The 23,670-nt window shown below is 38.3% G+C and overlaps 2 protein-coding genes across 7 annotated transcripts; one reads left to right on the top strand and one right to left on the bottom strand.

The window, feature by feature from the left end:
* The first annotated feature begins 687 nt into the window (after positions 1-687).
* Positions 688-4,411, top strand: LOC103716832. Of its 2 annotated transcripts, XR_605608.4 has the most exons (5): positions 688-997; positions 1,154-1,220; positions 2,649-2,738; positions 3,642-3,889; positions 4,032-4,411. XR_605608.4 is itself a non-coding variant. In XM_008805009.4 (4 exons), the coding sequence occupies exons 1-4, from the start codon at positions 836-838 to the stop codon at positions 3,704-3,706; spliced, it is 384 nt and encodes a 127-aa protein (XP_008803231.1). In that variant the 5' UTR covers positions 688-835; the 3' UTR covers positions 3,707-4,323. The 2 variants fall into 2 exon arrangements, 1 of the variants encoding a protein (XP_008803231.1); XM_008805009.4 differs by having other exon boundaries at positions 3,642-4,323.
* Positions 4,412-11,168: 6,757 nt separating this feature from the next.
* Positions 11,169-22,740, bottom strand: LOC103716831 (protein SMG9-like). Of its 5 annotated transcripts, none has more exons than XR_605606.3 (9): positions 22,368-22,740; positions 21,838-21,946; positions 21,059-21,174; positions 20,349-20,468; positions 20,136-20,225; positions 18,567-18,718; positions 16,258-16,519; positions 11,697-11,909; positions 11,169-11,567 (listed from the first exon to the last, which is right to left on the bottom strand). XR_605606.3 is itself a non-coding variant. In XM_008805008.3 (9 exons), the coding sequence occupies exons 1-8, from the start codon at positions 22,641-22,643 to the stop codon at positions 11,757-11,759; spliced, it is 1,278 nt and encodes a 425-aa protein (XP_008803230.1). In that variant the 5' UTR covers positions 22,644-22,740; the 3' UTR covers positions 11,169-11,567; positions 11,725-11,756. The 5 variants fall into 5 exon arrangements, 3 of the variants coding, with proteins under 3 accessions (XP_008803230.1, XP_008803229.1, XP_038972655.1); XR_605605.3 differs by having other exon boundaries at positions 11,169-11,562; XM_008805008.3 differs by having other exon boundaries at positions 11,725-11,909.
* Between the last annotated feature and the right edge of the window lie 930 nt (positions 22,741-23,670).

Raw genomic sequence — 23,670 nt, 5'->3', positions numbered from 1 at the left:
GATACTGAAAAAAAAAAGGAAAAAGTAAAAAAAAAAAATTTAAAAAAATATATATTATAAGTCAACAATCGTACTCAGCTCAAGGTCTCAAAAACAGGACCTTTCTTTCTGGTGTCTCAACTGAAGATGCATGCTCATTATCTCCTAGACAAAAACATTACTATAACCAAATAACAAACTCTAGTATATTATGCTTAACGCTCAACCTAATTAAATATGGACATGAGTCCAAAAGTTATTAGAATTAATAAAAAAACTAAATAAAAATTCTAATAAAATTTAAATTTGGCAATGAATCTCAATACTGCTTATAGATGAATCTCAATGCTGCATGCAAATCCATGTTCCAACCCCATATAACCTCAAACACAGATAGGCTGCCGACTTGCAGCACAGGTGAATAAGCTCCCATAGTCCCATGTGAGAAAATAGACATGTTGGGTTTCCAAAAATTAATAAATAAAAACTGTTCGTCGCGTTCCGGTGCGCCCAATGCATACGACTTCCCACCAAGAGGAGCAGGCGAGCCGTTCAAGCAAAACCAGCAGAAAAGTTTCCATCACCATTAATCTCTTGACACGTAATCCCTGTGGGTTCCACATATCACAATCGTGTGTCCTGATAGAAGAATAGCCTGTCTCGTGTTCTCGACATAACAGCTAATTTAATCTCAAGCGCTGGGTGCGGGGCGCCACCAGCCGCGCACGGCTAATTAGGGTTTCTCCGCTTCCCCTTTCAGACTGCCGAGCGAGCGAGCGAGCGCGAGAGAGGAGAGTATATTGTGTGTATTAGGGTTAGGGTTTTGAGGGGTTTGGGGGGTTTCTAGGGTTCCGCCATGGCGAAGTTCAACGTCGTGCAGAAGGATCGGCGGAAGAGGATCCAGGAGCGGAAGCGGGCGATGCACGGCGATCCGAGCACCCGCAAGCTCAAGCAGCACACCGCCCCCGTCGCCATCTCCGGCAAGCGCAAGCGCAAGATCTTCAAGAAATGGCGAAGAGTACGAATATGACTACAAACTCTCCTCTCTTATTTATATGATCGAAGAACCCTATTTCCTCTTGTTTTGATTTTTTTTCTAATTTTTTTGGGTGTTTTGGATTCCAAGCTTTTCTGGGAATTCTAAACATTTGTTTATGGTTGTTGAACTTGGCAGGAGCAAAAGGAGGCCATCGAGAAGGGTTTGGTCACGATGGAAGACGTCGAGATGGCAGTCGCAGAAGGTTAGTGTTTTTTTTTAAAAAAAGATAAATGCCATCATTTTTTGCCTGCCATGTTTTCCTTTTTTATTTTTGGTGAAAAATTGATTAAATCGTCACTGGAAAATCAGAAATAATTTTTACTGGAACTTTTACTTCGTTGATGATTGGATTCGACGTCGGACGTTTGTTTAAAATAAATCCTAATGTAACATCAAATTGAGCTTTTCGTTTACGGGGGTTATTGTTAGGTATCGAATTAGGGTTAAGACTTTTGTATCAATATTTGATGAAAAAATTGTTCTTTTTCTTTCTCCCATATGGGGAGGTGTTTTCTCTTGATTAAAGCACGGGTTGTGTATGTTTACTGTTGGAATATTGGTGTTATGATAGGAGTTGATCTATGAGCATGATTACTGTGTGGTTGAAAGACGGGATGTAAACTCCTTCATTAAGTGGTAGCGTGAGATCAATATATTGCTTCCATATGGTTGTTATCATTGTATCATCGGAACATTATCAATTACATGTTATAAGAATCATGATGCGATAGCTGAATGTCTCCTACTTGTTCAAGATGGCTGAGTTTGTTTCTTGCTGTTGGTGAGTGAGAGTTTGCATGTTCACTAAGAAAGAAAAGAGATGTTAGGGTTTGTATTTTGTCTGTTTGAATAATAAAAGGCATTCTTTTTTCTTTTTTATTTTTAGCTTTCATGTTGCATTGCCTTTTCTTTGTTTAAACGTGAATGTCAGGGAAGATCTTCCTAAATCCCCAATTTCATCGATCAACAATTCTGAGATGATGAGTGGATGGTTGGTAATTGAACCCCTGCCAACATGAATTTTTGTACATTGACCTAACCTTGTCATTGACCCTGTGTATTTGTCTATAACTGTAAACAGTCTAGGCATAGCCATTATCAAAACCCTTACTTGAGGCCAACACAATTTAGCGCTCCTGTTACTCAATCTTAGGTTTTCAAAAAAAAAAAAAAAATGCAGAGTAGTGCTGTAAAATCTGGATTTTCTATCATACCAAGAAGCTTCCACAAGTTTGGAGGAAATCTCTGTTACATATCTCTGTTTCTGGGCTTGCTCGTAATATTGTGATGGTTGGAATTTTATAGCTACTTTTAGCTTTCAATTTAGCAATGTTGAGTTAAATCACTGTTTGAAGGAAAAGAGCAGGCAGTTTGCAATATAGCAAATAAAAAATGGGTTAGGAGTACAAGAAGAGGAAGTAATTGGAGTTCATCATTCATGATGATGATGAGTTTTTCTTAATTTGTTACTCTGCTAAAAAAAAAAGTTTTTTTCTTAAGCTGCAGGAAGATATCATAAGCATATCATGTGCAACATCATAAGAAAATTCATCATGTGCAATTACTTCATGGTACTTCTTGCTTGCACTTTTGTTAGATTTATTGATTTTTCTTTGTTTTTGGTTGCTAGGATCTTCTCAGAGCACCAACAAGAAGTCTCAGATGAAAATTCATTTAAAGAAGACTTCAAAAATCCAAATCAAAAGATTAAAAGGCAAAGGCAAGTATTGTCTTCTTCAAACTGATGAACTGATGATATTTTTATTGTTTGATTCAGTGTCTGTGAATTTGGAAAGCATAATGTCAACAACCAGTCTTGTTATTTTTGTCAATGTACCAATTTTTTTGATGGAGATGCGATTACAATTCATTGTATCATGGACTAATTGAGATGCTTTTGTTGGCCTTGTAAGAACAGTTATTAGGAACTTCTTTGTATATACATAGGCATTTTCTATTAAATAAGGATTCCGTCTCTAGGAATAATGCTCAAGTAATGACACAGTTTTCTCAAGGAAATAATTGTAGCACCTGACAATAGGATAACAGCACTTTCATCAGCAAAAGAAATCTTGGTTTCATCCATGACACCATGTTGAAAACTAAAGCATAGGCAACCACCAAAACAGTTTTAAGTAGAGAACTATCAGTTATCCTGATAAATGAACCACCAGCACGTACATAACCAACATGCAAAACACGACGTGTTGCTGCAATGACATGGAGATGCTGTACATGGTTACCCAAACATGAGCATGGTAGATTTTAGGTAGCAGACATTTGTACCGGATTAATGTACAAAGTAGCCTTTCCCGGAACTGCATCGACTAAATTGTTGTTAAGTTGGTGGCAATCTTCGTTGAGTGCTTTATTTTGTTTTGATAACACACGTCATCTTCTCAGTTTATTATAACATTTGAATCAACTAATATCCTGGCATTGGTGGAGTTATGGTGACACTTTTCACTGTTGAAAGATAACCAGTAAATAAATATCATAGCTCTACCATTATTCTCAGCAATGTTTTTATTTTCCCTTTTTGTATTTTTTTCAATTTAGTGCAAGAAAATAGTTCTTGGATTCTTCCCTCTTTGATGTATATATCCTTTGCCTATTTTTGTAGGTAAAAGCAAAAGAAAATCTTCCATACCACCTGCTGATGAGCCAGGAGATGCCATGGTAGAATGAGGAGGAAAACGCTTCTATCTCGTTCCAACTGATCTTGTAATTATGGTTTCGGCACCAAGCCGGCAACCGTATATCTGGAAACTTGCTTGTAGTCTTCAGCTACCTCTCTTCCTCTGAATTAATCACCAACTTTTAAGAGTGTTTAGTGGAGCAGTTAAGTTTCAAAGAAAACCAATTTAGGCGGTAAGTATTCTTACAGAATTAATGCTTCCTCGTGTTCTGGAGTAAACGAGCTAGAGTTCGTTCTAAGTTGTCATGATTTATGTCTTTAATTTTATTTTTGAATGCAACAAACCTTTTTGCGAATGTTTTCTGGTAAGCACAGATGTTGGAAGGAAAAAGATCTCATGGGCATTAGCCTGTGCGCTCGAAACGGCAATAGAAGGATACTGGTGGATACTTGTACGATAACATGCAAGAACGTCCGCTACCTGTCCCTCTTTTTGGGCCACAGATGCAACAAACTGCATTAATGCATTTTTTGACATGATGATGATGCTATAGTTGTAACCTTGTTTAAGGTCATATGATTGGCGCTGCTTGAATTAAAGAAACCTTTATGTAATTTTTAAAATATAAATGTTTGGTAACATTATTTAAGATGTTTTACGGTACCACCTATGTCTTAAATTCTAACATGCCGCCAGTCATCTTTGGAGACGGCGGGACAGAAAGCAAATGATAGCAGCCTCCCAATTGGAACCATGGTAATATGTTTCTGTTTTTTATATAAAATATCCTTGATAAGTTTTGAGATTTTTCAGAAAATTAATTTCGCATGTGGCATCACCAAGTTGGCCGCTTGGCACCATCTAGACATGTGTTACTATGGTAGTGATCTATATTTAAAGGAAACGCAATTTCAATCCATGACCTTAATTATTGTCGCGCCCCGAACTTGGAGCGTGAAAGATACTGCACGCCTATATCGTGGAAGTACGGGCATTTAAGGCTAAAATTTATTTAATCAATAATTTATTTGAATCAATCTTACAAAGTTCTAATATAACATGTGCCAACACATATTTACTGATAACATAAATCAAATTAGTTACTCTAATTAATCTAACTAAAATGTCAATATTTTAAAAAAAATTTATTGGCGGGGTTGGATTGTAGCCACGTTGAAACTATGTATATATAAAATAGATTTATCGTAACTTGCCTAATCACATTTTTTAGATTTTATAGTAAGTGCTATAATTTTTAAAATAATTATTACTATGTGTGATCCATTTTATTAAGTATAAAACAAATATCAGAATATAATCAACTAATTATTAATTTTATTAAGAATTTGAAAAGATACGTCTTGAAGCATTAAGTTATTCATTTATTTTCGCTTTAAATACTATTTCAGGCAAATAGGTCAGATGCACCTATTTAATATCATTAAAATTTTAATAATTTAACTATCATTTTAGAAATCAGAATTAAACACAACAGTTTCATGCCTTCAGATCAGGTAGATCAAGTGATAATGCTCGACTGCTCAGGTCAGTCTGAGGTAGAAAGATTTAATGGGTCAGGTAAATATCAAAAGTGGTCAAATCTAGCTGAAGATGAACTAATGGCCTGTCTACAGCCCGGATATCGGGGCGGCTCATGGTCTCTAAACTGGGACAATTTGGATCTGTGCAACAAAAAGAATAAGGCTTACACTAGGATCCCCAAGCATGTCTAGAGAGAGAAAAAAGAGAAAGTATCTCAGCTTGGGTCTGGATTTGGTCTGATCCTGGTTTTGGGTCCCGTTTGAGTGGTTCAAGTCGACTATTAGGAGAAAGTTCTATATTTAGTCAGAATATGGGCTTTGCTTAGATAAAGAAAAAGATACACGTTTTAAGGCTAGTTGAGCTTTTGGGCCTGATCTACTTAGTTTTGGGCCTAATCCACTTGGTTAAATCCAATCAGAGGCTTGGCCTACTTAGTCTGGTTTGACCAAAATAGAAAGAGAGAGATATGGCCTGGGTCAACCTAGATCAATCAATTTATCAGATCCACAAGTTAAGTAGAGAGAGAAAAAGAGAATTTTCTTCTCTCTTTTTTTTTCTGGCCCAAAATGAACGAACTTGGTCCACAGTAGATGAACATGGCCCACATTAGATGAATAGGGCCCAACAAGGCCCCAAAATGAATCTGACCCACAAGGGATGAATAGGGCCCAAAATGAATACGGTCCACACTAGATGACCAGGGCCCAAAAAAAATATGACCTACAATGGATGATCAGGGCCCAACAAAGCCCAAAAGAAGTATGACCCACAATGGGTGTACAGGGCCCAACTAGGCCCAAATGGGCTTGGCCCAACAGGGCCTAAAAGAGTTTTTCGCCTCGTTGAACTAAGAAACAAGAAGGGGGAGGGAAGGAAGAGAGGGAGGAGAAGCCAGTGGGGTGGCCAGGCTTGGGTGGTCGGAGGTCATCGTCTGGTTGACGGCCAGCCGACAACCGTGGTGGCTGACGGCTGCCACGACGACCGGCGAGAAGGAAGAAATCAAGATCATCCTCGGTTTGGATCCGGAACAGGGGAAGGAGGCTCAGTCTAATTTGAAATGGAAGAACGAGGGAAGAAGACTTACCAACGAGCGGCGAAGATGAAGGATCTCGGCCGTGGAGCTCAATTCGACAAGCTTGGGGTGGCGACGGTGGCGCTTGGTCCGAAAAAACAGGCAGCAGAAGAGGGACCTTCCAAATCTAGGGATGCTCAACCCATTCAGTAACATAAATTCAAAATCTCATTTCCTCGATTAAAATCAATGTGATAGGTAAATTTAGATCAATTATCAAAAATGTCATATAAACTAGCAAGATTAGCACTAACTAAAATCTAAGATTGAAATTATCACCTTGATGTAGGTTCACTCCAGATCAGATTGGGATCGATTCACAACAAAATCTATTAAAATTAATTGTATCTGGGATAGAACTTAAAATAAAATGGATTCGATACACTTATAATGGTAGGGTATTGATCCACAAAAGATAATGACCAACATTTATTAGAGTCAAATCATCAAATCGCTAGGAATGTGATTCACAAGATGAACATGTAATAGTGGGCTTGAGACATCAACGGTCTATTAAAAAAAATGATTGGCATCAAATCACAAGAGAAAGTCTGAGAAGGCAACGTATTGATACCATGATTCTTCAATATGTCACAAGGCTTAAAATTGAACTTAAATTTATAAATCAAAAAGAGGGGACAATTAATATATGACTTATTTGGATACTTCAAAATTTAGATCATGATCAACTCATCCTAGTCATGAAATGCTCAAAATTTTCTTTAGCATACCAAAAATAGAAGAATCTATCAGAGAGATAACATAGTCATATCATGATTCACCTGAGGATTAGCAGTATTCACGTTTCCTTATTAAGAAAAGCCTTCTTTATTGAAAAATCTAGTCTTCCATCATAACATGTTACAAAACACAGTTAATATTTTTGACCAGTTTAAAATGACTTAGTCCACCATATTTTCACTACACAACTCTAATCAATATTCTCCAAAAGTGCAAATCTAGCTAGGGTTGAAGTAATGCCTAATCTATCGCCTGAGTATTGGGATGATTCAAGGTCTCTAAACTGAGTCATCTTGGATCCGAGCAACAAGAAAAACAGGGCTTACACTAGGATCCTCGAGCATGTCTAGGGGAGAAAAGAGAGGAGGGAGAATCTTAGCTCGAGTCTGGATTTGGTCTGATCCCTAGTCTTGGGCCTGGTCCGAGTGGTTCAAGTCGACTATTAGGGAAAAGATCCAGATCTAGTCAAAATGTGGGCTTGCCCAAAAGAAGCATGACCCACAATGGGTGAATAGGGCCCAAAATGGACACGGCCCAACAGAGCCCGAAAAAGTTTTTCATCCCGTTGAACTAAGAAACAGGAAGGGAAAGAGAAGGAAGAGAGGGAGGAGAAGCCAATGGGGTGGCTGGCCCTGGGTGGTCGGAGGCTGTTATCTGGTCGATGGCCAGCCGACAACAGTGGCGTCCGGCAAGAAGGAAGAAACCCGAGATCATCCTCGATTTGGGTTCGGAACGTGGGAAGGAGGCTCGGTCCGGTTTGGAATTGAAGAACAGAGGGAAGAAGACTTACCAACAAGTTGCGAAGATGGAGGATCTTGGCCACGGAGCTTGGTCCGACGAGCTTGGGGTGGCGAAGGCAGCGCTTGGTCCAGAAAAACAAAGCAACAGAAGAGGGGTTTTCAATGAGTGGCGCTCGGTTGCGATGGCACGGCAGCCGCCAGAGGAGGAGGAGAAAGAAGAACTCATCGGTGGTGGATTAATCAAAGGGTTATAAGGGCTTCCGAAGGGGGTCGGCTCGTTCACTGCCGCGATTCTCGCGGCAATTGAGTGAGATCAGCAGCCGTTCAAGGCGGTCATGGAGCTGCCACGGATCCCGCCTCTGTTACCCCGAGGAAGGGTAGAGATCACGATCTTTTGTTCCGGCTTCTCCTTCGGCCATGGGCGGAAGCGCGTTGGGCCCACCGGCTTGAGCCCCAAATGCCCCATTCTGGGCCGAATATCACAGTAATTGCCTGAAAGAATTGTCTAAAAGCATCAAACTGATCAAATATCCAAATTATATGTCGAGCAACCAGTATGATTAGTTAACAAATGATATAATTGACCAATAGAAATGATATCTCATTATAGTCCTGTATACATATCAGAATGAAGTTAAATCCAAAAGACTAGCATGAATCTGGCAATAATTCTAATTAATTATTCATCATAGAATCTCTTATCCAACTAGCAAATATTCAAAATAAAAATAGATAGAAATAAAATGTATTTAAAAATAATTTTTAACAACAAGAAAAATTCTAATCTTGTATGACTCCAAAATTTTCTTATTAGCATCAGGATTTTTCTTTTGTTCAAATCAAGTATTCAGCCTTCACCTTCATTGCTGAACAAAAATTATGTTCAAAACAGATGGTTTTTCAAAATACTAGATGATATTTTAGTTAGCTTAAGTAGTTAGACCTACTCTGCTGCATCAAAGAAATGTATGACATTTTGTTCCCAATAAATATTTAAAGAAATTTGGAACGGAAAAGAAAAAGTCTTGAAATTTGTTAGGATGGATATAGAGATTGTTTTTATACAGCCATTTTAGCTATACCTTATGAATCTGAACAAAACCAGAGACAAATGTTGACATTGAATTTCTATTTTGTCTCCTTTGTGGAAGCTCCGATATATGCATGCCAGTTCTTTGTGCCTTTGTGGAGGATCCTCCATTGTATTCATCTTCTTCAACTGCGTAAACTACTATCATGCAAGATCAGATATGTCAGGCTCCGTGTAAACGTCTTTGTTCTATGGTTACATGACCTGTATCTGCTACGACTTCTTCCACATCTTGGGTGCTGTTGGTTTCCATGCCTCTCTGATGTTCATGCAGCACATGTAACGTTCAATCAAGTACAAGTAAATTTACACCTAGCTCTAGATCAGGTTAGGTTATGTGGAGACTCATCGCAGATGTAGAAATAACATCGGCCATAGCCTATGGGCCCATTTGGGGGAGCTTTTGGAGGCCAAAAGTACTTTCTGGCCCTCCAAAAGTACTTTTAGATAAAAAAACGTGTTTCATAAAAATTTCGAAAAGCTGTTTTAAATTTTCCAGAAAGCTAAAAAGAGCTTTTTAAAAGAAGCACCATTTTGGGCTTTCCGAAGAAACACTTTTAGGCTCCGTCAGAAAGCTGTTTTTTTACCAAAATACCCATAATGAAAATAATAATTACACACTGTCCCTATAAATATAATATTATATTACATTATATCATAATACATTAATATGTTATGTTAAATAATTTAATATTATGTTATATTATGAAAAATTAATTTACGCTAATAATTATAATATTTTATATCTTTATTATTGTATTGTACTATAAATATAATATTATATTACATTATATCATAATAGTTATGTTAAATAATTTAATATTATATTAAATTATTATCCTATAGTATATAATGTTATAGTACTATATTATAATAATATTATATTATATTATAATAATATTATACTATATCATATATTTATGTATTAATATATATTATATTTTATTATGCTTTGTTGTATAATACTATGTAATGTCCTTTACGGTTATTTTGTCATACCAATAGTACTTTCTCAGTTTGTTTACCAAACACATGTTAAAGTGCCACAACACTTTATAAATGTAGCTACCAAACAGCAAATAGCTTTTTATAAAAGCTCTACCTCTAACAACTCTACTTTCAAAAGCTCTACTGCCAACAGCTCCCCCAAACAGGACCTATATCACCAAATTTTCTTTGCAAATGGACTAAATCTACATATTTTTTGTTGCCAAAAAAAGTGAGGCACAAGGATCAAAATCATCAAGAGAGGATGTATCATCAAATCTTCTATACCTTAGTTTTTGGAGCAGAACTATGGGCGCGGCATGGGCTGGCCTGAGCCATGCTCGGTGCGGGCTACAGGCTAGCTCGATTATATTGGAGGGCGATTCGGCCACCGTGATCAGTTGGATCCAGGGTGGCTCTAGCGACAGAGGAGGGGGGCACCCTTACTCCGAGATATTTGGGCTATGGTAAGTGACAGTGTGGCCTTTCAAACTAGGCATGTGTTCAAAAAGGCTAACAGGGCCACGGACTAGATGGCTTCTTATGTGGTCAGTCACTCTAAGGGTACCTTGTGGGCCGAGGAGGGAGAGTTGCCCAAAGCACTCCGAGATTTGTTTTCTAATTTTATTGGGTGTGTCCGTACTCAAATAGTAGGAGACACTCGTTCTAGCACAAAAAAAAAAAAAGTATCGTCAAACTATAAGATTGTTATCCTTCTAATTTTAAGTGGTATCCCAAGTTTGTATTTTATGGCTGCATTCTTTCACTTGTGAAAGCGGCTTGCACTAAAATGGTAGTTCTGATACGTGTGAACAGCAGATGACATGAGGCTTGCCATGTTCATGCACTTTGGTTTGTCTAAATCCAGGTAAATTGTCCGTTTTTAAACCTCTGAATGCTTGCTGTAGTAGTTTGTAAAATGCCTGCGTGGCAAAAAGATTTCCCTCAGCTTTGTACAAGTTGGGTATGATCACATTATAGAATGTTATATGATTGGTTATGAGAAGTCTCGCATCTCCCATATTATTTTATTACTCTTTGATGTTAACAAAGCTTAGTCAATGCTCATCATCTCTTCTGAAGGGAATGAGAAGTCCCTCCTTTCTATTGGAACTTAGCAGATCTCAGCTTATTTTAACTGTCTTGATTAATTGTTTTCTTGTCAACTGAGCAATAAAGCCCTAGGGAACGAAAGATAAACAAAAAAATGATCGTTTTACCTTTAGACCATCCACAGCTATGATATATACCCAATGCAGTGCAACAGTATAGAAAGGAGCAGAGTTCAGCAAACCTACCTGATGCCAAATAGACAATGGTTTTTGCAGCAGTCTTCGAATAGTTCATGATAATATTATCCTTAAATTTATTAAAGCCTCATGGTTCTCTATCTACATAGGTACATGACAAAACCACTGTTCGGTACAGATGATTGCTGTTCTTCTTCCCAGAATGACATCAGTTCGGGAACTTGGATTAAAATCATGGGTTGACATTAATCTAAGGTACTTTGCCAAAACTTTTCATCAGCATTATGGTAAGACCCTGCTTTGATGCCAACAATACAAGAAAGGGTGCGAAAGGTATCCTAGAACACAACTCTTGTTCTTCACAATACCATCTGAAGTCCTTCATAGCTGATCTGTAGATCATATGAAACAAATTACGCTGCAGTGTGTGGGCCGGGCGATGCTTTCACATAGGTTTCACTTGAGGGAGTCGGATCTCACAGGCTGCACTTGATTTAAATTAAATAATAAAAAATGCCAAGTATTAAGCATGGTTGGGAATCAATTAGAAAAAATAAATGCTTAATAGTAGAATCAACTGGGAACTGGGAACCAGGTCAAAAAATGTTATGCAATACCTTCGTTTGTCCCAGATAGATAACTTACAAAGTCTTTAATCTCTTAAAACATAAGGTTGATTACTTCCTGAACAATCCTGAACTCTGCAGCGTCCTGCAATAATCAACAATGACTGGAGATTTCTTCACCAATTCCCAAATCTTAGCCGAGTTCCGCAACCAATCACGCTCTGAGATGTTCTTTGCAAATGAATGACCAGTCATTGACAATATCTGAATTAAGCAAAACAATCAGCACGCAACATAATGCAACTGTAGAATTGCCAAAAAATGCAACAAAATCAACTCATAATTTTCCTACAAGGTAGAATATGCAAGCCCATCTTCTTTACTTTAATTTCATACTCTGGGAGTTTTTATCTCAATAATAAATGCTTCCCCTAGTATGCCTGGATCATAGATGGATATGGTTAATTTTACACGAAAAATAGTTGAACTTCCAGGCACGTACATTTTGTCTAGGTGGGAACAAAACAGGATATCCAACATAGGCCCATATAAGTTAGCCTACAACTTTCATAGATGATACAAGATGGAAGGGTTTTATTGTATATCACACTCAAGATTTTATCGATCTTATGTATACACCTCCCCTTATCCCTATTCGTAAATTGACCCAGATAAAGTCTACCAATGATGCAAAACGGAGAGGAGGGATGGTGGGGAAGGTGGGGAGGGTCAAGAGGTAGGTGGGTCCATGCCGGAGGTGGAGCCCACCAGGAGACAAGGAGGCAGAGAGTTGGAGAGTCCTTGCCTTCAGTGGAGGTGCAGTTGGTCACTAACAGAGGCAAACGTGAGGAAGCAGCATTTTGGGATGAAAAGCAGAGAGCCCCGATGGCTAGAAGGGAGGAAAATAAAAGGACACTCAATGCCTATCAAGGAATACAAGGGCATTTTATCATAAAATCTTTTCTGAACCCTACATTAGCACTTTAACCCAAGCCTCTTGACAGACTTTAACCCAAGGTCCTAGTTGAAAAATAGTAGGACTTTATGTAGGTCAAGTTATAAATAGGGATAAGGAAAGGTGTTATATGTAATATCGATAAAATCTTGGATAGTGGAAATCATGGGACATGCAACTTAGAACACCCATTGATGGAGAACCATCATTAATAAGGAATCTAGGCATACTTATGTTAGGCGCCAATATAGAAATTAAAGAATTTTATTTTATTTGAAAATTAGAGAATTTTATTTTATTTGAAATCTAGAATTTTATTTGGACTCGCAAAGTTTATTTTTATACGAACTCTTATTAGAATTTTGCATGGTCTATATAAATCCATTGTTATACTATTGAGACTACAGTTTGCATTGTCAAGAATACAAATTATTGAGTTGCTTTTCTTTCTCTTACTCTCCTCTTCTTCTTCTTATCTCTCTATCTTTTTCTTCTTATGTCCTCCACCATTCATGTTGCAAAAGCATATTCTACAGTGTTTTTTGAAGCAAAACCATCATTATTTACAACAAAAACCCTACAAATATTAATTTAATAGGTTTTTCGTTTATCATACCAAATGTGTTATCGATATTACATATAACGTTCTTCGTTATTCCTATTTACAAATTAACCTAGAAAATACTATTTAAATTGCAAATAGACTTTTGGACAAAGCCTCCATTATATTAGACTCACAATCCAAAAGGTTAATCTGTTAGAAGGACTGGCCCACGCTAATAAACCTATGTGGCACTTTTTTTATTAGTCGATGTAGGACTATGACAATCTCTCCCATCCAACTTAGTGACAACCTTATCATGATTAGCTTCTACTCGAGAGGGAGGGCCCACCCATGACATGGGTCCTACACTACCCTACCGAGTCCTACTCAAACCTGGCAGGAACCTACACGACTAATACAACTGTGATGCAAATTGGGCCTAGCTTTGATACCACTTGTCATGGACTCAGCCAAAAAATTAAAGCCATTGGGAGGACAGGCCCAAGTTAGTAAACCCATGTAGCACCTCTTTTATTAGTAGATATGAGAATATGACAATTAGTGAACCTAGAAAAGATGTTACTGTAGGCATTAGGTGGGACCATTGGATGTTTTACGACAAAAATATCCCTGAATTATCAATGATAATACTTTTCATACTCAAAATTTTGATGACACTCCAACCCATGTCTCTAGGCTACTAGGTCCTACTGATCAAAATTGAACTAGGCCCCTCTAGGGCTTTAGGTTTTAGAGTGCAACTCCTCTCTCTCATCCGATCCCTCCTTGTCCTTCTCTTGAGTCCCTTCTTGTCTTTCAAAGTCTCTTGATGACGACAGTACTACAGCACAAAGGGGATGCAGCCACCAAGGTCATCGTTAGCTAGCACCACCATGGAGGCCACAGAGGAGCTTAAAGGTCAGTAGGGATGTCAATAAATTATCCTAAGGATGGTTACTTCACCTTGCACTTGATCTTGGCTAGGTCGAGAACCCTCAAAGTAACCTCCCTCTCCTCCTTGAGCCTGTTGAGCTAGCCATAACCAAGGGAGGTAGAGATTATGAAGGAAGCAACTAAGAGTTCCAGCCACCTGCTAGACCATCCACTTCCCGATCCCCTTCATCACAGTCCTAACAAGGATCTTGTCCACAAGCTTACCCCCACGCTCGTCAGGCACCAAAAAGATATCAGCAGTGATCCCAATAAGGAAGCTCTCAAGCTCGCCGTGGTTCCAATCAGTGAAGATCTCAGAAAGCTCACAGTTGGAGAGAGCACCAATGGAGTGGAGGACATTGCAAACTTGGGAGATGAGCTACATGTCATTGTATTCAAGGCCATTGTAGATTGTCTCAATGAAGTTGCCGACACCGCCCACACTGACAAGGGCAACACCAGGGCCATCATCAACCTAGGTGGCGACATGGGCGATGACGTCCTAGACATTGTGGTAGGCCTGAAGGTTGCCATTGATCATGAGGGAGGAGTCATGGCAACCGCTATCCTCACTTTTAGAGATGCCCATGCCAAGATAGAGGCCATGGGTGGTGTTTGCACTCAATGCACTCATACCACTCATTGCCACCGTTGAGATGGCACCACCAGGGCCCATGAACTAGGAGAGGGTGTGATAAATTACAGAGAAAGAGATCTTTTAAGAGATAATTGTCTTAGTTTGGTTTGAAACAAGCGACAGGGGACTTTGACAACAATGATAATCATCCATTCATAAGCCCAGAGGCACTACGTAAATAGGACTTTACATAACTTGCATCTTGAGGATGCTCAACATCTCCTATACTTAAGTAACACTGTGAGCACCAGACTCTTGAAAGTAACAACTTACCCAACATCTCCTACTCTTATGCAACCATTATGAGTATCATACTACTATTAGAAAGTAACAACCTAGAACAGGCTCGCATAAAAACACTTAACGTTCCATGTGGCATGCAACTTGACCTCTTCATGCACACATAAGAGAACCCGACAATTCCTTGCAACCACTAACCTATAAACAGAATTCGATTTTCCTGTTACGAACTGGGCATGCTCTATCAGGGTAGAGATGGTCTGATCGACAGATGGTGTTAGCCTTGGCAAGGATGATGATCAAGCAAGGCGGGTGATGGAGAAGATGAAGTTGCAGGAAGACTGTTGGCAAGAAAGAGGCCACTCTATCTCCATGCAGTTGGCAGTCTCAGTGAGGTTGTAGATGGAGATTGGGATGTCGGAGCAGAGCACGGGAGCATAGGGCACTCCCTCATGATTCTTTGACCATGTCTAAAACCTGCCAAGGATTGTTGAGGGAGGGAGGTCAGGATCTTTACTAGGATGGTGGAGACTAGCGTTTGAGGGGCCTGCTTTTAGACGAGGTGCTCAAGGTGCTGCAGGTGAGTCCTATTGAAAGCCAAAAGTGGTGGTGGTGGTTGAGGGAGTTCAACAGAAATAGAGAGAGAGCAAAGGAGGGCGGCCACACATGGAACGATATGGTGAAAGGATGTTTGAGACAATAAATAAGAAGCTTGGATGGAGTTTCCTCTCTTAAATGATTGCTTTCATGGCTCACTATTTCAATGCCACATCAACACGTAAGATGTGTATAAGGAGAGTCTTGCATGGGTATTGCATTGCACCTTTGTTCCTTTAGTCATGGATCCCTGGTTGAGAGTGACCAAGGGTAGGATAGTCAGCACTCCTACTCAACTAGGGATCATGATCATTTGCAGCGACAGAAGGCTAACAAAAGGGCCTATTTGTAATTTAAATATATATTATCTAGGTTGATTTGTAAATAAGGATAGAGAGAAATGTTATACATAATTTCAAAAAAAAAAAAACTTGGTTCTAACATGCAAAAAAAAAACATAATTTAATTTTAACAACTATTTCTATTGTTGAAAGAAATGAAATATTTTAGTGAACTGCAAATTACTCATAATACTGCTCATAGAGACCAAAGAAACAACATGCACAGAAAAAGAAAAGGGGCAAAAGGGACATTGTCTAAGGTAGAAAGAGAAAAATGAGATAGAAAGATTGCAAGGTTATGGAGTTTCCAAGACATGGAATGTCAATGTATAACTTAAGTAAACATATTGGAAAGGAAATTTTACCTGGTCACGGAGCTTCCCTGACATGGAACAGTAACTTTCAGAATGAGATTTTTGTACGTTGTCTTGCCATTTTAAAGGAATCATAAACAAGTCTGGTTGCACAGGGTCCAAATCCTCAGATTTTGTATCAAGAGAATTAGAAGAATCAGTCTGTACTGTAGCCCCATGTTTATTTACATTGAAAGATGATGAGCTGAAAAATTGCAATAGAGCCTTCCTCAGTAGGATAGTTTTAGATGGGGATAAGTCTTGATCCTGCAGTCTGTAGACACCAGACAAGTATCCAGAGAAAATAAATTACTGATACAACATCTACTAAGATCTTACAGTATGCATAGATGACAATCAAATAGCTCCATGGTAAAATTAAAGATATATATCTTTGAGGTAAAATCATGGTCAAGAAGGAAAAGCTAAAAATTGACTAAATTGATATGGTTCATATGGATAAAAGAATTTTAAGAAGTCTAACAAATTAATCTTCCAATATTTTGATCAGTAAAAGAAAGAACATTGGAAAACACCCATCGTAAGTCTTGTGTGAAAAGGAAATGCCCTTCTGTTGGCAAATTCCGATCCATAACCAATTTTTAACTTGTCTTTCACTCCCACACTTGTTAGGCTTACCCTTCCTCTAATGTGATTCATTAACACAAATCTGAGCACTCCCTGCTAATTTTTTATTACACATGCCCACACCATAAACAATTCACAATTTAATCATTGGTAAGACCCGTGCAAATGTTTATGTACTTATGTCAAATCCTCCCCATCCCAGATTTATCGCATGACAACCTTAACATTGTAATCTTTGTGATCCTAACCTTAGATTCTTGGACTCTCTTTATGATCTATGCAATATTTTATCAACTAAATTTTTATTATAGCATCACATCTCAATCCCAAAGTAAATATAGAGTATATTGGTGAATGAGGCTAATTAGAAATTGAAATAATTTCTTAAATGCCTAAAGAAATAAAGTAATTTAAGAGTCTCAATATAGGTATGGTTAGGTATGAAATGCTATTGCACAAATAACCAATATTTTTTATCATAGAAATCCAATGACTAGTGCAACAAATCATAATTAAAATTTGACAGAGATCACACGAATAATAATGTAAGTATGAATGTTCAATAGCCATATCAGTGTCATGCTATTCTCGATCTTATAAAAGGGATATGACAGAGTAACTTAAATAGTCCGTCATACAACAAAATGCAGTCAATACATATCCTCCCCTTTCTTTCCTTCTAGAGCATTTGATCATGAATTTCTTGTCCATTGTATTGGTGCTTCAGGTCACAAATTAAATGCATGTTTAGTCAAGTGTAGCATTCCTGATTACTCCATATGAAGAAAGGTATGAGATGCTATAATTTTGAGCTCCGCGTATTCTATTAGTGAAGACGTAATTATGCACTTGTTATGTTTTACTCTCAACAAGTTGAACGACAGGATGAAATACTTTTTCCTTTTACCCTAAAACATCATCTCCATGTCCAACTTCCATTGCCAACTACTCCTAACCCTTGTATCCCCTAGAAATATTAGAGCTTGTTGAATAAACTCCTCCTGAGGTGTATGATAAACACAGAACACAACAACCTCCTCCTTAGTTGATTCCTTAACCCACTATTCAGGCCAGCAACCCTGAAATCTCCAACAATTTCATTACTCAAAAGAAAGTAGTTGCACTTGTATGTTACATCTCATCTTTAAGTTTGTCTCTCTCCCTCCATGCCTTATCTTCAAGGTTTTGCCAATCAAAACATACTATTCTTTAAGCACTTCAGGTGCTGCTGAAGAAAGTCATGTTGTGACTTTTAAACTCCTGCAAAAAGTATAATCAGAATATGCCATTTAAGAGAGGCTAGAAAAACCAGCTTCTGACTTATGACCTTGCTCCTTGACTTTCAAATATGGTATGCTTACTTACAAGGAGTCTTATAGCATGAGAGTACGAAACACCAAATATGCATAAAAAACTTTTTTTTAAATCAAAGGACTTACATCAAAGAGATTTTTGAGAATCAATTTTTAAAAAGAAGAAATAATGCCAAAGATGCTCCTTATGTCTCTTAATAAGTCATTGCATGATGCTTATTCAAATCAGCATTTAAAACCATGCGAAAAGAGGTACCGATTCTTCAAGCATGAAACAGATACAATTGTCAAATATTCAAAAAATACATGAAGTTAGATTCTTCAAAAAGAATGCTCATTGTCAAATCAAAGATAAGGTTAACTCTTTTCACCAAAAGTAGCAGTCAAAGTCTCAAGGAACAGTTAACAGATAATTCTCACTTAGTATGTATGAAAACAAGGGCAGACAGGAACTCCACACTAGTAGGCTGAACAATGCTTTTATTTTCGTTATCTGGCACAGAATCAGAACCCTGGGAATGCGAAGATGTCAACAAAGATGGATCTGGTATGCCATGCTTCAACAAATCGACCTGCAGATACAGAATTTTGTCTTCACTCACAGACTTCTAAATTTGATTTTAAAATTACAAAGGAAGAAGAGCATAATCTATACAAATGTCATCAAAACTAATGTAGAAATTTACATGTCATCAGAAAGGAGTACTAGGCGTCTTGTAGTGCCATCTTACCATCATAGCTAACTTAGGGCCAACTCACTGAAAATAGATCTAATTTTCAAATGGCAGAAAAGGAACATATTATTAAGTGGGCAATTTTTCTAGCTTCAGAAAGTAGCCAAGCTGAAACAATCCAAACCAACTGTTTTGAACATGCAGGCAAGCTTCCAGACATAAAGTATTGTCTTGCAGCCTCTGCAAGGAATTATACCTTTCTGGGTTATAAGAAAAAAGAAAAGAAAATCTGGATCTCATCTGGTTCCCACAACCATCCCTTAACACCCATGATCAAGGATTTCTTCATGTTGCTATAATTGACTATATTTGGACAGAGCTGGCCCAACCCTTAGGCGACTGAGGCGGTCGCCTAAGGCCCCAGCCCAAAGAAGGCCCACCACAGAGAAGGCCTCAAAAACAAAAAAAAAAGGAAAAGGCCCTCCCTTAGTGAGTTCGCCTTAGGCCGGCCCACTGCAGAGAAGGTCTCAAAGACAAAATGAAAAGAAAAAAAGCCCCTCTTAGTGAGTTCGTCTTAGGCCCTCAAAAGCATTAAGCCGCTCCTGCATTTGGAAGGGTGAAGTGCTGCTTGTTTACATCCAAAAATGAGAATCCAACCTTGAGATGGTTATGATAAAGGTAACAAATGTTATTAATAATCTATCCACCAACCCCCTCCCCCCCCTCCCCCCCCCCCCCAAAAAAAAAAAAAAAAACAAACAAGCACATACACATGTGCACATAAAAAAAAGAGAAAGAAAAGAAATTTAAAAATTAAAAAATAATGAAGTGCTGTTTAAATTATTTTGATCTTCTAAACTTGTTCCTGCACTGTGTGGATTCTTAACAAAATAATTAATGAGAAACATGAACAATCAAACCACTACAATTGTCATAACCTCCAGTTCTGTTTTCTACTCTCTTTGTTACACATTTGCATGGGGTAATAAGCAATTTGAGATACAAGTTACAGACTGCTACATGCTGGGGCTCAGTCCATGAAAAATGTTGACAAAACATGTAATGGTTATTGGTTGATTGATCCCCCACCATGTTCCAGTTATTAATTTATGAAAACTATCAATTGTAATGAAATATGTAAAGTAAAGAAGCAACCAAATTTTCATGAAACAGATTTTAGTGGGTATAATAGATGTTTCCAGGTTAGACTTCCCCACCATCTTTGCTCACAGAAGCATGGGTAGTACAAAATTATATGCAGCCAACTATTGAAAAATGGAATTAATCATAAGATTTTTCAAGGTGGAAAGCATACCACAAGCATCAGCTGCCACATACTGAAGTCATGAATTCCCTCAGACACAACCAACAAAACATTACAAATGGATGCCAGGAAAACACCAAGCTAGAAGGGTTCCTTGCAGCACCAGAAAAAAGAATAATGCTGGATCAGATCCCATCACACACACTATTAACAAAAAAAGATAATGTGTGAAAAGAGAAAGTTGCTCTCTTGTTCAATAATCACCTGAATTCCCATCAATTCATGAGCCAAATCTGCCGACAGTGACTCCCCATTCAACAAAGGAATTGTAGATGAACCATCAGGTCTCATCATATCAACTAAAAGAGAGGGGCTAAACATTGGCTGCATAAGACACAAAAGTAATTGTCATAATTGCAAATATATGATACGAACATCTTTTAAAAAAAAGAAATAATCATAAATTTAAGAGAAGGTCAAAACCAACATCCAAAAAGATGCTCAATTGTTTTTAGTAAATTAAAAGACTTGTAACTTACAAGAAGCAGGAATGGAGGGATGACTTGAAATATCTACATGATGCAAGATTTTGAATTTAATGAAGGTGAAAGAGCCAAAGGATCTCTAGAACCACACCCATTGATACATAAAGACCAAAAGAAAAGGCTACATATATAATGAAGCATGTTAGTTGTGCACACACGCTATTTGGTACAAGAACATCTACGCTATCTTGCATCATGTAGCTTCTGCAAAAACAGGTTGCCATACTTCTTAAAAAGTAAAGTGTCCAATATGCCTCGAGATAGCAAGACATCAAAAAAGTGAGGGACGGGGGCTGAAAAACATATTTAGCAATAAAGATTTTTCCAATACAGAATAATCAAACATGATGAAAGTTGCTGACCCAAACAATACAAGATCTCACAAATTGAAGCATCTAAAAAGTGGCATAAATTAACTCAGTGGTTAACCTGGGCATCAAGAAGTATGAGCCGCTCAGCAGAAACCCGCAATTCAATACCAGTGGTGCAGTGCTTTGCCATTGCCCTAGTTTCATCAGACTGTGTAGCAAAAGGTGGTAGCATCCCTGCAGTACAGCTTCAGTTAGCTTCTAATTACATACCTCATGAAGAAACTAATACTGCACTGATCAATTTGAATCATAAGAACGGTATATGCCAGAACAACAAATGATTTTGCAGATTGTTAGTTAAATAAAGCGGTATCTATAAAGGTTTCACCATAAGGTATGAAGGAGTGTGCCTTAAAAGTCAATAGGAATTAATGAGATCATGAATTTTATGTTCAAATAGTTTTGGTAAGTGTCACATGTTAAGTGGGAAAGAGTGAGGATACAAGCTCTTGCCAATCAACAATAAGCTGCCCTACAAGCACGTAATGCATGTTTATCTAGCCAGTATAGGAGGCACAGGTTCAAATATAACTGTTCCAGGAATCACAATCATATTGATTACCATAAGGCAATTGCGATACACATGAAGGTGCTTGTAAAAGTTTGATTATAGGCTTGTCAATGTGAAGCCCGTCTCATGCTTGTTTCTCTCCATTACCGCCTTCTTATTTGTTCCAGATTGCCGTATTTTAGTTGTTTGACATTGATGATCAATTATTTGTTTTATGTGGGAGGCAAAATCCCGCTTTTTGGAGGCAAAATTGAAAGATAAGCAAAAGATGGCTCTTATTAACCAATTTTCAACTATTCATATGAGCAAAGGGGGTTAAAACATACCAGGCGAGCTACCATCAAAACCATAAAGGTCATTCATGATCGTCGACTTGCCAACACCAGGAGGACCGATGATTCCAACCACAGTGAAATCATTATTCTCAGTCAGAAACTGCACAAGACGTAAAATAAAAAAACAATTATTTTCTGCATCCCTGTGATCTTTGTTCATCTCAGGATTCATATATCCCAAAAAGGAAGAAAAACGATATACATTTTATGATGTTCTCAACAATGCAATCAATAAAAAACTGTCAACTTTGTAACAAAATAAATAACACATCCGTGTGCTCCCAATTGGATCTTTTATTGTTCTACAATTCTGATACCTTAGAAAACCAAGAGGAAAAAAAAAAGAAGAACTAATACTAAAATCTCCTGTGCTCAGAATTTCAATGCCCAAGACTAGAACCAGAAATTAGAAACAATAAGTTTCTTTCTTTCAAAAGGTAAATGGAACTACTACTAAAGATTTATTACTTCTTCTAGGGTTTAACGAGGAAGAGCAGGAGGGGAGTAAGGGAGGAACGTACCGGGAGGATCCGATCGGTGTGGAACTCCCAGGAATCGGAGAGAAGGTTAAGTGAGCTCGGCTGAGGGGCGTTACGGGACCGGAGGACCACGGAGCCGGAGGGGTCGTCGTCGCGGGGGAACCTCGGGGCGGCGGGACCCGATCCCGGCTTGGCGAGGAGGATCTTGGGAGGAGGGGGAGGCGGAGGAAGGCCCGATGCCAACGACGAGGAGGCGACGGAGGAAAAAGAGGAGGTCGTCGGCGGACCGCCGGTCGAAGGCGGCGCTCCGCCTGCCATTGCTGAGCTCCGCCGCTGCCCCTTCTCGAGACCGCGGTCTCGAAACCTCGAAGGCTTGCAAAGAGAGCGCAGCAAGACTTGGAAATTGGAACATACCATCGGCCTAACGAAGGGTCCATATATATAAAAGACGGACCATTGAATTCCTTTTTTTAAAAAAAAAAAACATTTTCTTTTTTTTTGCTTAAAAAAAAAATATTTTCTTGGTTAATATAAAAACACACACACACACACACACACCTGATGCACTGCTCATTAGAGCACTTAACATTTTTCTTTTTCTGTGCATCAAGATTAGCCCCTCATATTTTATCTCTTTCAGGTTGCTGCACCTTACATGGAGAAGTATGCCAGCATCAATGATGCACACGAATGGCTAAACATTTACTTCATCACAAAAATAATTTGTTGAATTAATTTAAAGTGTATATAAATAATGTTTTTATGTGTCTTGCAAGCTTGCATCCATAGTCAAGGACATGAATTATTTTTTATGTTTAGCTATTTCTTAGAAGATTTGCTCTCGCTTTATTAATAAACAAAATAAAAAAGTTAGCGATGCGAGAAAAAAGTCATAGAATGCTATGAGACACTTAGCCTCTCTATTTTGTTTGGAAGTGACTAGGGCTAAGTAACAACATCACTCGTATGTGTCTTTGCCTTTAGCTGCTAGGTAGAAAAACCAAAAATAAAATTTACTAGCAAAATGGGGGCATTGAAACAAACTAAGGTTGGGTAAAGACACACCTGGTTAAACTAAGGTTGTCAGGGTTTTTCTGAGGCCATCGTTCTCTCCGACGAGGACTATGAAGGTTCTATATCTTTGGTTTCTGAGGATGCCATGGTCTATATCTTTGGTTGGAACCCTGACAATTCTCCAAGGTTTATTGAGAGAGATGGAAGCTCAACAGGTAAACAAGATATGAGAGACTCTCTCCCTGACAATCCTCCCGTTGAAGAAGATGCAGAAAAGCTGGTTCAATCATGGGTGTCCAGATCTGAGGATGCCTCTTCTTTCCTTGGACTT

Source organism: Phoenix dactylifera, unplaced genomic scaffold (assembly GCF_009389715.1).
Source record: "Phoenix dactylifera cultivar Barhee BC4 unplaced genomic scaffold, palm_55x_up_171113_PBpolish2nd_filt_p 000125F, whole genome shotgun sequence".
Taxonomy (NCBI): domain Eukaryota; kingdom Viridiplantae; phylum Streptophyta; class Magnoliopsida; order Arecales; family Arecaceae; genus Phoenix; species Phoenix dactylifera.
This window is presented reverse-complemented; position numbering and strand designations above follow the sequence as displayed.